The 14653-nt window shown below is 38.6% G+C and overlaps 1 protein-coding gene across 28 annotated transcripts in view; it reads left to right on the top strand.

Annotated features, from left to right (window-relative positions):
• DLG2 (discs large MAGUK scaffold protein 2) overlaps positions 1-14653 on the top strand; it is a 984477-nt gene that overhangs the window by 925272 nt on the left and 44552 nt on the right. For all 28 annotated transcript variants that reach the window (XM_040055800.2, XM_040055802.2, XM_040055798.1 and 25 more), the window contains one exon: positions 6715-6891. In XM_040055800.2, coding sequence (XP_039911734.1) covers positions 6715-6891 — 177 coding nt within the window. The remainder of the gene's footprint in view (positions 1-6714; positions 6892-14653) is intronic.

Consider the following 14653-nt stretch of genomic DNA (forward strand, 5'->3'; position numbering starts at 1 on the left):
CTAAAAACTAAAAACTAAAAAAAGCCCATCATAGGCCCATCAAAGGCAACATAGTGATTGCCTCGTAAGAGCTGACATTAGGCATCATGCTTGGATCTCCAAAACCAGCAGGATATTCCCCAAGGACAAATGACAGTCCGCTTTCCTGATAAACATCATAAAGAAAATGTATCACTCTTCTTCATAAATTTTTTCTGGAGCTAATTGCTGCTGTCTCCAATCCTTTTTTTCATTGAGATCCATGACATAACTCTCTGCCAAATTCCCACCAGGAGGAAAAGAATAAGGAATTACGTGGACTGAATGGAGAAACTGCTGAATGAAGTAAAGAAATAATGTGATAGCAGTTTGAAAAAGGCTTGGATGCAAACATGCAATGGTATTTGCTGCGGTGGAGGTGCCTTAGGAGCAGCTAAGCCAACACCCTGAAGTGCACATGGACTGGGAGTATGCCCCATGGCTCCGTGCCTAAACCTACCATCTTAGTAATTTAAAGCCATTCCTCCTTGTCCTGTTACTACATGCCCTTGTAAAAGTCCCTCTCCAGCTTACTTGTAGTCTCTTAGGTACTGGAAGATCACAACAGTGTCCTTGGAGCCTTCTCTTCTCCAGGCCGAACAACCACAATTCTCTCAGCCTGTGTTCATAGCAGAGGTGCCCCAGACCTCTGATTATCTTTGTGGCCTCCTGCAGCAGGTCTACATCCTTCTGCTGGGGTGCCCACAGCTGGACACAGCGCTCCTGTACACCTTAGGTGCATCCAAACTGTTGCTGGTAATGGTCCCTGATCCGTGCTAACTTCCAAAGGGAACATGGCAACCGTGTTGAGCTGCTGCCCTGTCATGACTGATTTTGGTAACACAAACAGCTAACACTGTTGTTTCTCAGCCTGGCAAGGTTGAGGGACTGGGCTTCATGAGGAGTCACAATACCATTAAGAGATGGGGAAAGAAAAAAAAAAATAAAAAATATATATATATAAAGAAGGGAAAAATGAAAGTAAAATAAGTAAAAGAAAAATAAGGCAAAGAAAAGGAAAAAGCAGGAATCATGGTATCTATGAGTGACAGATCAAACATTCAGGCATATTTTGTTAAAACTAAATTGTTGTAGTAAACTCCTAATAAAAGCTGTTCTTCCCAAGAGTCCCCCCTCCCACTGTCTCAGCAGAGGGGACAACGTACAACAGAATCATCCTGTGCACAGGGGCTATTCCAGCAGCCTCCGGTCCCAGCAAGAGCATCTTAGAGCTTCCTGAACCTCCCAAGGAGAGAGAAACCTTTTTTGTATGCTCTACACATAGGATATACCTGTTCAGCTTCTCCAGATGGAAACAAAGCTGGGAGGAGAAGTTGAAAGTCTTTTTTGACTTGCCAGTATGGAAAATTTAACCCTTTTAATAGCATCTTAATTGTTTTGCAATGGCTGCTTCTATCAGAGAGCCGCTGTGCTCTCTGTCGTAGCTATAGCAATGAATTACATTAGTGTTTCTTTCATCTTCTAATTTTTTTCTTCAAGCTGAGCCTGCAAGTGGGTGGAAATACATTTATTACTGAGCGCAGAAAAGACAACTATGAAGCTTGGGGTCTCATTCTGACTATGATGCTGAGTTACTATCTAAAACCAGGCAAATGATTAAACCTCTCTGCACTGGATTTCCCCATCTGTAAAAACAAGAATAGGGCAGGGGGTAGGATAGATGTGGTGATTGAGGAGAATAACATATATCTGCCTTAGGATGATGCTATAAAACCTGATGTCTGAGAATTGCTGTTCAAGAAATTTTCGGAGAAGAGAGAAATATCCTCTAGTGGTGCACATGCAGATATGCTGGCAGATCACAGGAGAGTTAGGACTATTTACAGAAGCTGAAAATCTCGCTTGCTAAATGTTGTTGTCGTTTCATAATCAAGTGAATAGCAAAGAGCAGTCTGTAAATTTATGTGCAAACTCCCATCTGTGCCAGAAGAAGAGGAAAGTAATTTCAGAGATGCAAATAAAGCTGCCATGCAGCACCTGAACTGTATCAAATTAGTGGCCATTGATATGGGAGTGGAGATTTTAGGGGTTTACATTGGACATACAGAAGCGGAAAAATATATTCTTGTGTTGTAAATGCAGTTATATCTCTTGCTTTGTCAGGAAGATTATGAAGACTACTAACAGTGGTGTTTACCGCATTAGCTGAGGAAGCTAAGTGTTTCTCTGTTAAATTCTCTTTTCTGATAAGGGTTTAGCAAGATCACTTAGTCTTTCTATACCCCATTTTTCATGTTACAAATGCTGGTAACAATATAACATCCTGGATTTCAATAGGTTGTAATACATGGGATGGCACTAGGAATTGATTTTCTATTTTGTTACAGCTAATATATTTTCTTTGTCAAACATTTATTCTTCCAGCTGCAAGAATAGGTGTCATTAGGAATAGAAATTTACTGCACAAGGCAGCTTAGATTCTAGAAATGCCTCAAATAATTAAGTATTTATGCTAAGTGGAAGAAAAAAGATACCCCAGTTTTGGTGGCCTTCATGCCTTGTAGACATCTCACTGCATGTTGGGCAGTATAATACAGCTTGGTAAAATCAGTATTTTAATTTGAGACAATTTTTGAGCAATGAATTTGAATGCTGTTATGACATGCTTGTCTCATGTTTTACGCTGAAGTGGCTGCCTAAAAATGATTAAGAAGCACCCAAGCACAAAAATAAAATCTGTTAGGTTCTGTCCAAATTGCTGCTGGGATTAGTCTAGTATAATGATCACTTTTGAAGTCTGGAATAATATCAGGGAAGCAAGCCTCACATATTCTTAAATATTTGTGATAGCCAGCTTCTTCTAAATGTTTTCACCTCCTGCTTCACTTCTCAGGACTTTATTTTCTATAAACATGGGTCTTTCACCATGCCTTTCATGGCAACACTTGGCATTTGAATAACACTTTTCACTTTCAGGATGTTGTACAGATATTAAAGTTTTCCTTAAACTGAGGCAAGAACTGAGAACTGAGAAAAAAAAATAAGTGTTAATGGAAGTTTGGTGCATATACTTCACGCCTTTTATAATCACACCAATTCCTGTTGCTGTTTTTCTAATAAGGGAACTAAGCTCACCAAATCATGATTTCACCACATCTGTTGAACTTGTTAGTAGCAAGTTCTGCTCCCTATTCCAATATTTTTTCTACATCTCATGGTAGTCACTGGGTTTAGTGTATTTGTAACTTAAAAATGCATTCTCTATCCTGTGCAACCCAGGGTCCTGTTAGTGAAATGCGCTGTCTAGAAGATACTGAACAAGAGTTCTCTGATGCTGGTGTGATCACAACATTGATGACAGCTCTAAAGTGGAAGTTAAATAATTCAAACTGATTTCCTTCGTTATAAAATACTGACTGCCCCAATTCAAAAGTAGACCAAGTCAGCTGCCTTGGGAAAAAAAAGCCTTACTGACACAGAGAAGGCTCTTGGTCTTGTCCCATAGGATACAAAAAAAGGCTTAACAGTGGATGCAAGCAGCTAACTGAGCATATGAAACACCTAAAAGAAGAGTGCTTTAAGATGCACTTTCATAAGTTGTAGAGAAAAAAAAAAAAAGAAAAAAAGGAAGCTTTTAGTGTTCAAGACTGTTAGATAAATGTCATTAAAATGTTGTAAGGTTATTGAGATTATTATTCTTTAATACTGCAGTAAAAGACACTAAAAATTATTTACAGCTCAGTGCAATGCAGAACTGCCCAAGCAACCCATGAATAAGCAGTCTCAGCCAGATGAAAGCATATTGTCATATTAGCAAGTTCAGAAAGCTCACCAGCTCTGCTGAGCTGCCTCTCCACTCTCTGCACTATTGTACTTGAGCTCTGGGCAGATACCTCTAATTCATCACAGAGGGAGAAGAGGCACTGTGACATGTCTTCTTGGTTTAGACCCTCTGTGTGATTTGAATAAGCCTGTTTCTATTAAACATCTGATTTTGTCTGTTCCTGATCATGCTGATCCTTCTCTAGTTGAAATGATGGTGCTCATCTCTCAGAGAGGGCTGTTAGGTGCTCTGTGCAAGGGTGGGTTTCTTGTTGGACTGCATTGCTTGTGTCCTCTTCTCAACCCATCATATTCAGCAAAGGTGCTACTGTTTTTTAACCTTTCTTCTGATACTCTCCCTGGCATGGCAGGACCTATCTAAGGTGTCTAACATACCCCTTAGTGCATTATCCTAGTGAAGAAGCTTGCACAGAACAACTAGACTTTGCTGAGAGCTGACCTTGACTCTGATGAAAGTTTCAGTGCTTGCAGATAGTATCCTATAAGACTTGAATGTTGTTCTCTAAAAACAGGAAAGAGCAAAGAAAAAAAGGCATCTTTTCCTTCTTTTTCTGTCTGCTCTGCCCAGTTCCTTTACCAAACAAGAGGTCTGGCTGCATTCATTTTGTATCTCTTCAGCTGACACTCAGCAGATGCAGATGTGTTATTTTTATGTACGACTTCAAAACCAAGCACAAACAGAATGGTGTGGTGTTCACCAGGTAGAAAATTAGAAATGACATGTCAGTCTCTTAAATGGACTAGATTTTGCAATCCAAATTGCCCTCCCCACCTGACGTGATGGGGATGAGTGTGCCCAGGTCTTTCTATAGCCCAAAGTAGTCAGCAGTTCCTGGAGTGAAGATTTCCATGTGCTTTATAGCTGGGCTAACAGCCAGCAGCCAACCAGCAAAAGTATGTTTTACAGAGCCAGAAATGTTATCAAAGTTGTAAGCTCAAATGCAGCTGTTGCCAAGACCTGGCTCTTAATTTGAAATGTTTAGAAAAGATCACTGAAGTCAGCTCTCATGTCATTTCCATTTGCTAATGGAGTAATCAACATCTGTAGAGCATCAGCCACAAAATCTTTCATTCAATGAAAAGTGTGCTCAAAAAGTCTCTTGTCTAAGATCTATAATCTCATTTTAATTAGCAATGCACATGATTACTCCAATCAAAGCAAGTCAGTGGCAAACATTGCCATCTGCATTCATCGTTAACATCAGCCAGCATGATGACAGACTCATTTTAAGTCAATATGTGGTCTCCGAGGTGCAAATGTCTGTTCAAGGACAAAGAGTATTGTCCTGCTTTCTACTCCTTAACTTTTGAAAGAGAGCCTTCATGTTAGAACTTGCCAAATATGGAGCGTCTCCAGTTTTGTGATATGAGAATCTTGCTTATTCTCTGTAACAGAAGATATTGTTTCTTGTTTTGAGTGACATAATTATGCCTGGAATCAGGGTTGCATGATGTCTGCCCAGTATCCAGCATGGCCAACTGTGTGGTTAGGGGTTTTGAGCTGTTGAACATTTTCCATGGCAAGGTGCACAATTAGTCAGGGAATTTTTAGGATAACTGTTGTGGTAAAACTCTGACCACTGCCTGCTGCCAAGGGCAATGCCCACAGGGTGATGTGTTGTGTGCCTGTATATGCACTGCCATCTTCCAGGGGTCTGGTGCCATCAATTGGTCAAGAAGAGGTATCTAATGACACTTAACTACTTTTGGATTTATGAGCTTCTTCTTCATCAGATGTCCTCACAGTGAGCTGTGCTTGAGAAGCAGCAGATGACCTGGTACCAGTAAGAGTCCTTTATGAATATAAATATTTAATAAGATATAGTCAGGTTTTTTAAATAACTTTTCCAATGCTAAGCCGTTAATTTTTTCCAGAGGGTACTTGCATTCCAAGAACATTTACCAAAAAAGGCACAAGCATAAGTAAGATTATGGATTATGTAAAATTCAGCAGTCTTCATCCTCAGAGGAGGGAATTATCTGGGCAATTCTGAAGATGTTAGTGCAAGACTTTAAACTCTTTAAAAGAAGACATATTTCAAATAGCTTTTTTCCTCCTCCTGAACCAGACTTGCCATGCACTGTTGGTGCTTATGAGAGCTTTAAATTATTTTGGTTACATAGTCGCTATTCTGATAACTTCTTTTAAAGTTCTCCTCGTTATGTTTGAGTGTTTTATATCTACCCATAAAACTGCTACAATCATTCTTTGCAATTACACTAGAATGCACAGCAATTAATTACATCAAATCCTTCTCACAAAAGTGTTTACCAGTGAAAAGATTACCATGGCTTTCTTTCTGACAATGAAAGACTAAGAATTATTAGACACCTCTTGAGATTTTACTGATGTAACATTTCTGCAGCCAGGATTACGATCATATTATTTTCCATATAGGAAATAAGCAGTTCTTGACAGGCATGATCTTTAAACAATATTTTACATGGGAAAAATATTCCCAAGTATTTTTTTTCCTGTAAGAAACCATGATCTGGATTTTTAGCTAGGTAACTTCGATGACTGACCTGCACTTGCTGGGATTCATGTGCAGGGTCTTACTCTCAGAAAGTGGGGTACATCTACCCCAGTGTGGGTGCCAGGCATAGGACTGGAAGGCATGGGCGGAAAATTGGTGTCAGATATTACCATTCACTCCCTCTTACAGGGAAAAAAAAAAAAAAAAAAAAAAAAAAAAAAAAAAAAAAAAAAAAGAGGCTTGTGTAAAGTCTACCTTCACAGTGGAAAGAGTTTTCTTCTGTTTTCTTCTGAGTAGGACCTTTTCCTTTGGAAAAGAGAAAGGGTTACCTGCAACATAAAGTACGATTAATTGTTCAGAAGTGTACCCGGACTGGTCTAATCACCTGCCTTCATATTTTTATTTCCTTTCACAGAGCCATGTTTGACTATGACAAGAGCAAAGACAGTGGCCTCCCAAGCCAAGGACTCAGTTTCAAGTATGGAGACATCCTTCACGTCATCAACGCCTCAGACGATGAATGGTGGCAGGCGAGGAGGGTCACTCTGGAGGGGGACAGCGAGGAGATGGGAGTTATACCCAGCAAGAGGAGGTGAGAGCTGCCTCCTCCTTCTTACCTCCTTAGCCATTATTTTAAGATATTTCTTTTTTTTTTTTTTCCAAAGATGGGGTGCGTCAATCTACTGAAAAACCAGGGGCAGTAAAGAAAAATCCCGCAGGTATTTCAAGAGTTGGAAGACACAATTTTTTGCTGTGAGGTTTAAAGCATTCAGGCTGTTTATAACTGCTCTGAAAAGAGACTCAGAAGGTGACTCAATTTCTAGTAACTTCATAAAGAAAGGGGGAAAAAAGGAAAGATTGCTGTCTATTAAAGAGCTTCAGCAGAAAAAAGGAATAACCAGAACCCAAGTCTGGGAATTCTCTCTGAATTTGAAGTGGAGCACATGTTTTAATGTCAGGGTGATTAGCCATTGCATCAAACTGCTGAAGGATGTAATGAATATCTTGACATTTTCAAATCAAGACTGTATGTCTTTCTTTTGAGAGGATAGAAGAATTAAACTTCTCAGACTGTGTGATGTAAAATGTGGTTTTAAATTATATAATGGTCATCTTTGGCTTCAAAATCTGTTAATTTAATCTCTGCCTGCCAGAAACTGATGGATAATCAATATCACAGTAAATTTTTCATATAGTGTAAATGAAGGAACTTTCATCTGCTCTCCAAGCTAATTCTGAATCTTTGCATGTCTGTGATGGATTCGTGGTGACTGTCAGAGAGAGAACAGATACCTGAATCTCCCTCATTGTTCATATTGTTTATTCTGCCTTGATGCTTTTGTAAAATTGGCCACAAGTCTTTGATAGTATCAGAACTAGCACACAAACCAGTTTAACTTCGTGGCTGTCTTGACAGTTGCTATGGAAAGGTCAAGAACTGAAAGGGTAGGAGGAAGATTAAATCTGTCAAAACATATTACATTTCTGTTTTGCAGCAATACCATCATACGGAGTATAAACTTTCTATCCCTAGCTATTTCAGCTTTAGCACTAGAGCAAAATGATCATGACCATTTTTTTGTAGTGGGGAATGGGATGCGTGATGCTCCCTTGAGTATCTGCTGCTGTTTCAAGAGAATTGGCCAAGGTACTAATTGAGCTTATGGTACTCGTTGTTCTAAATCATGTAAAAATAAACTAAAAGGCCATCAAATACCTTGTTGACATGAGCCCTGAATGGACCTTAATTTCTCTAATGATCGTGTTTGAATAGCATCCACACCTGGTTTTTCAGTGAAGAGCAATTTTGGAATTGTGTAATAGATAGGAATAAAAGATTACATTATGAAGTTAGGTTATAAGTTTCAAGATGGAAAATGTGCCCATTAACCAGACTTAGTCTCTAGTTATTGAAAAAGGAATACTTGCTTGCTATTCATTGCTACAGTAAATAGTGCTGTAATTACATGATTGGACTGTACATTGGGAGAGAGAGGAAATTATTTAATGCTGAGGAAACTATGTGCACAAAGCTCACTCCTGTGTGGTGCCTACTATGAAAAGGTGCAAAAAGCTGTCGTACATAATAAAACAACTACAGAGGTAAAAAGGACAAAGCAAAGCAGCTAATTAAGATGTGGAGTTGTCTGTCTTGTAAAATGGAAAGGCAGTGTGTGCCTAAAGCTTATTGGGTTACCCATACAGTGGTGTTTTCAAGGACAAAAGATAGAGAGGTTCTCTAGTCAAGGTCGGACAGATAATAGAGCCCAGGAGTAAGATGTGGCTTAGGAAGTACTGTGAGAAAACAGAAAAAAAAAATAATTATATATATATATATATATATAAATAAAATAAAATAAAATAAAATAAAATAAAATAAAATAAAATAAAAAAGAGACTATATGAAAATAGGTTGGTTAGAAGCTAAAAATAAGTCTTGAATTTTAAAAGATGCAGGTATAGTTACCATGCTCTCCATTTGTCATCTTTATTCTTCACTAGTGAAGCTGAGGAGTCTGGAAAAATCAATGGCATCTGATTTTCTGTCTGCATTAATGTAATGGTACATCTGAGCTGGAGTGGGAGGAGGTTGCTGTTACTTCATAAAAGGTTTCAGTTGTACAATATTATTTTTTCCAATGCACTGAGAAGTGAGTATTGTTTCCTCTCTGTGGGCTCTGGATGATTCCTCAGCACCTGAGACTGATTGCTCTTGCCAGCCTCTTCTGCGGTCATTTACGACACCCAAGAGGAGGATGAGCAATCAGTGCACACAGGGCTGAGTTACAGAGAATAAAGCTAATCATACTTGCCAGACTGTGCTAATTCAAGGTTAAATTTCCTCTGCAGGTGTGGGTTATTGACTGTAAGAGGATTAATCTAAAACACAGTAGTCCTGGAATTCATTTGACCAAATATAGGCAGTTAGAGCATGGAAATCTTCATTTAAGTTGTTGGCTCCAGGATGCCATCTCTCTTATAGTTTATATGGGATTATTTCTATGGGCATTGTTTTGTACCTAATACAGCATATGTTGTATCTAGCAGTAAAATACTGTGATAGAAAGAAAGAAAGGAAGGAAGATAAGAACATCTGTAGCTGGTTGTTGGGCTTGTCCTGCAAGCTAAATTGGCCATGATATTCTAAATTGAAGAGTTTTATTTGTTGTTGAAGAAGAATTTTTTTAATATGTTTATATTTTTATATGTTGTGAATTGAATATTTTTTATTTGTCTTATATTTTTCAATTCCCAATTAATTTCTGTTCTTCTTCTTTAGGGTCTTGGGGACTTCAGGGGGTTATGCTTGGAAGGGTTTTCTTTAGTGTTTAGATTCCTTTTTCTGCTTGTGGAATGCTATGCTGTGGTACTGTAACTTTATTTTTTGCACTTTGGGTCAGTGAGAGGCTGTACAGATCCAGGAATTATTAGTGCCAAGTTGAGTCTTTTAGCTGTGCGCTTTACTTCTGTCTTACTTCTACTTCCCTTAACTTCTGTCCCACAGCAGCCAAGATACAATTCCTGCATTTCCTGTAAGTGAAATCATTATGGAATAGCTCTGAAAAACAGTCACCACTTAAATTTTATTTTACATATATATATATATATATATACACACACACACACACACACACACACACACATACACACATATATATGTGTGTATGTGTGTATATATATATATATATATAAAAACAGACAAAGTCCTAACAACTAAATTATATTTCTTATTTGAGATGCTGTGAAATGGCAATTACTGTAATTGCTTTCCATGTGTTTAGGGTTGTTTTTTTTTTTACAGGAGAGCCAATCATACAACAGCATTTTAGTATGAGCTGATTAGAGAAATTGGGAATTATTAATCAAGACTCCTTACTCTTTTCCTCCTCTATGACTTATGTGCTGTACCAGCAAAAAAAAATCATTATTTAGAATTATAGGGGAGCTGCCACTCATTAGTCTCTCCAGGTTTTTGGGTACATTACCAGAATTTGCCTCTTACTCTTAGTGATTTAATAGAGATTGAAAGCTTTTTTGTCATTAGATTTCAGTGCTTCTGCCAACACATGGATTTGTTGCCTTGTTTATAGTTAAATAGACAAGTGAGTCTTGGAGGGCAGCACTGCAGCTGGAGGGGTGCTACTGGAAGAAGCAGCATGAAGAATGAGGTTGGCCCCAAGTTTCTCCACTGATCCATGCAAGGACCAAATCTCATGGAACAGTGAACCAATGATCTCTGTGGGGATTAAAGAAAATTAAATTTTAAGTATCCTGCAGTTCTTAAATATAATTACAACCCTTTCTACATCTGAAAGCAACATTTTGTCCATTTGTCAGTATGTATTTATTGTCTGACTATAGCTGTTGTTCTCAACCACAGGACTGCATAGCTAGTTGGGTAGAAACCAAATACAATGATACACAGCTGGTGTGGTATTATATCATGTTGGTGCTGGGCAGCACAGGACTTCAGCATGAGAGGCTGCAAACCACTTCAGTTGTGGTTTAACCATCACCAAATAGTTATTGTGAAGTATTAGTTATTCAACGTTTCAGGCAAAAGTTCTCTTGGTTCCACATCTGCCCAAAATATTTGTCCAAGCTATGTTTAAGGTGACAGCACAATTACATCAGGCAGGGTCTCTGAGGTGAGGGGACATAACCACCAGCCCTGTACCAATGTCTCAGGCAGCCTGAAGCATTGCCTGGGCACTATGGTTACGTGTGTGTGAAGTGCTCCCTTATCATCAAAAATTGCTATTTATACTAGAATGACCCAACAGAATTAGATTTACACCAGATTTTTTTTTTTACATTTGGACAGATAGATAGATTTAGATTAGAGCTTCCACATAATCTGTGCTTTTGGTCATGAGAATTTTTATTTGCTTCATTGCCCTTCTTATTATCAACAGTAAAAAAAAAAAAAAAAAAAAAAAAAAAGCTTCCAATAAAAGGGCAGCAGCAAGCTGAGCAGCCCATGTCCAAGATTCCCTCCCAATGGAAACACTTGCATTGGTTAGAGACAACCAACAAAATGCATGAAACCAATATGTATATGTAAAAGTGTATTTCATTCCTAGACAGATGCTCTAATTCAATAGTAAATAGATTTTCATTTGCTGTAGCATTGGTTTTACACCTCCAGTTCTTTTCACTTTTTCCTTGCTGAGTCTCTGCACAGGGACAGGCTCCTACATTGCAAGCCTGCCACAACAGCAACCTCCCACCTCACAAATGTCAAGCCTCAGTATTTTCTGTGGCGTGTGTATATCTGCTTGACTTGAGTCTTTGGGTCTGGAATGCAGCCTGAGATTTCACACAGATTGCCCCAGAATGGCTGAGCAAAAATTCTCACCACTTTTACTACTGCTCCCTCTGCACAGCCAATGAGGATTTGGCCTTAAAACACGGAAATAATTACGCTAATCTTTTTGTTGTCCTTCAGATGCGCAGTCACAAAACTGCTGTCAGACTGCACATCATTCTGATACCCATTTTCTGACTGCCAAATGTTATGCGACTTGTATCTCTGTTATTATCAGCTGTAATAATACCAGCTGATACTTGTGTTCTCAAAGAGACAACATTCTCCCCACAAGTACATGTAGCCACGCTCTCCTTTCAGAGCAAAGTGGGGGGGAAAGTATATAAAACCAATGTTTCACAAACATTTAAGGACAAGGAACAAGAGGTTTTCCCAGCACAGAAGTCCTTGTGGGTGAAAAGCCAACTTAAATTTGTTGTTCTGCTCAGCTTGGCAGAAGAGCATGTTTATCCACTCAAATAATTTTTATTTTTAATGGTTTCCTATAAATTGTGAACCTTTTAAATGTTAATTAAAATTAACGTTTTAATCCTTAAATGATAAAAGTTTTTAGTATGGCATAATCAGGTAATCTTTGTCTAAAATAATTTATCTGTCCATACTCACTAATCTAATTGGAAAAAATTTAATATGGAATGAAATTTGTACATATGTGTGGATATAAACTTCTTCCTGTGCTCTTGCAATGATGTGAAGCTTTGATGTGATGTGCTGAAGGAAAACAGCTGTAAGCTTTTAAACAGAATAAGGTTGTGGTACAATTTTTTGAGAAGTGGCTTCCTAATGTCATTAAGTCTACTCTTCATAAATATTGACCAGGTGCTGAGCTGCTTTCTATAAGCAAGCCACTGCAATTGGAGAGCTGAACCAGAGCATATTCTGTCCTACTGAAAAATGCATATTTGGTGCAAAAATGCCACTTCAGGAATGTTCCAAAATAATTTTGAGAATGGGAACCTCTTGGTAAGCTCAGATCTCACATCTTGCAGAGGATGGAAGCAATAAAATCTATGAACTGAGACCACATATTTGGACTATAAATAGCGCATACATACTTTCACTTACCTTTCACTCGATAGGCACGCAAAACAAATACCACACAGGTGATCTGGAAATGGTGAAGCAGGACCGGAGACATAGCAAAGTCTTCCAAGCATACATTTTACATTGCTTTCTTGTATTTGCTAACTCTCCTCACTACAGTACTCATGCTGGATTTGAAAATAACTGTCATCCTGCAAAACAGCTCCATGCCAAACCTGTGCAAATTAGGCTACTGTTACCATTTTATCTCATTCTAGAAACAAGTTGGCAAATCACATCTGTATTCTACATCAGTGATGAATGCTGTTACTGAAGATTAGAGCATTTCTCACTTGATATTCTACCTCACCAATGTGAAGACTGATTAGTGCTTTTGGGGAGGCAATGACAAAACTCCAGTGGTCCAACAGTGTGTGATCACAGTTCATGTCTTGTTGGGTTATACTTGATTTTTTTCTTGTTTGCAGCGCCTATGAAGGACTGAGTGTCGCATTTTGAAAAATCCCACAGGCCCTTTTTCAACAGCTATGTGTGCCCAGAAACACAAAAGCAGACAGACATTGCAGTGCAGTGAGTGTTGCATCCCATTAATACATTCCTCAGAAGAGTAGGAAGAGAACAATATCCTAAAGAACTGAAATCTTGAACTCACTAGTGAGGGAATACTGAAAGTTGAAGTATATGTTCAATGTGCTGCTCCACTTCTCTAACTTTACGTGGGGAGAAGAGATTGAATCCTGACCGTTTCTGAAATAAAAAGGGCCAAGAGATGTCTAGCACTAGGAATGTTTTCAAGAAAAAGTGAGTATACAGAGTATACTCCAACTGTCCGAGATCTCAGATGATCTTAGGTAGTTTCCCTGCTCACAGCAGTGTTTCTGCATGCAGCTGTACTTGGAGAGGGGCTGAGAAGATGGAGGTTAAATCCCCTTAAGTTGTGCTAGGGTGATACTGTCCCTATGTAGGACTCTTGAGTTTTTCAGCTCCAGTCATGTTTGAATGCTGGATGTGGGTATCTTTGAACATTTCTTGAAACCTCTTTGAGTTTCAGTGACCCCTCAGGCACTTTTGAAAATGAAGTTGTTTTGGAAATCATAGCCATGCTTTCCTCACCCCTTAGGCATAGCTCTATCCGCAAACATATAATTAGAAAGGGTCATGGCAGCAATGTGTACATCAGGTAAGTCAGGGTTGCAAGTCTGGACCCAGTAAGTCTGGGAGAGAGGAGTCCTCCCCTTTACTACTTGTTTTTGCACAACTCCCCATAATCCTGTTTCATCCAGCAGTGGTGATAAAAAACTGGTTACCATGTTGAAGTGAAACATTTCTTTCTTTAAAAACAGTATCTTCAGTTGATGGACCAAAATGTTCAAATGATGGTCAACTAAACCAATATAAGGAACTTACACTCATATGCTGTTTAGACATTCACAGTGTCAGCTGCTACAAACAATCCTTTGGACCTAAACTCCTTTCTTCTTGAGGAAAAAGTCACTTTTGTTTTTCCTTAAATATAAAAATTACAAACCTGCAAAAAAGTAGTGGTGTTAGTGTTCCTTTTAAAAATGCCTTTTCTAAGAGCTGGATCAACGAATTTAAAAGAACAGAGATTCAAAACTTTGTGTTTTCACCAGTTTAGTTCCTCTTTAGCTCTGTCTATGGCAAAAAAATACCCCAGTAGTTCAGATGAGAAATTCTAACATCTTAGTTCACTGAAGTCCTGCACCATTTCAACAAAGACTAAATCTTTGGAGAACCAGAGCTAAATTCCAGGAGTCCTCCAGAGCATGTAAAATTAAAGCCTTTCAGAAATTTAGGTTCATTCCTTCAGGAAAAAGAGAGGTATATTTCTAAAACCAGAGCAACACGTTGCCGCAATGCAAATTCCAGACCAAAGACTTAAAGCCAATAGAGCACCTGAGCTGAAGAACTTTTGAGATTAATTAATAATTGGGCAAACCCAATTTATTTTGTCCTTGCC

This window comes from Hirundo rustica, chromosome 2, assembly GCF_015227805.2.
Source record: "Hirundo rustica isolate bHirRus1 chromosome 2, bHirRus1.pri.v3, whole genome shotgun sequence".
In the NCBI taxonomy this organism is placed as follows: Eukaryota; Metazoa; Chordata; class Aves; order Passeriformes; family Hirundinidae; genus Hirundo; species Hirundo rustica.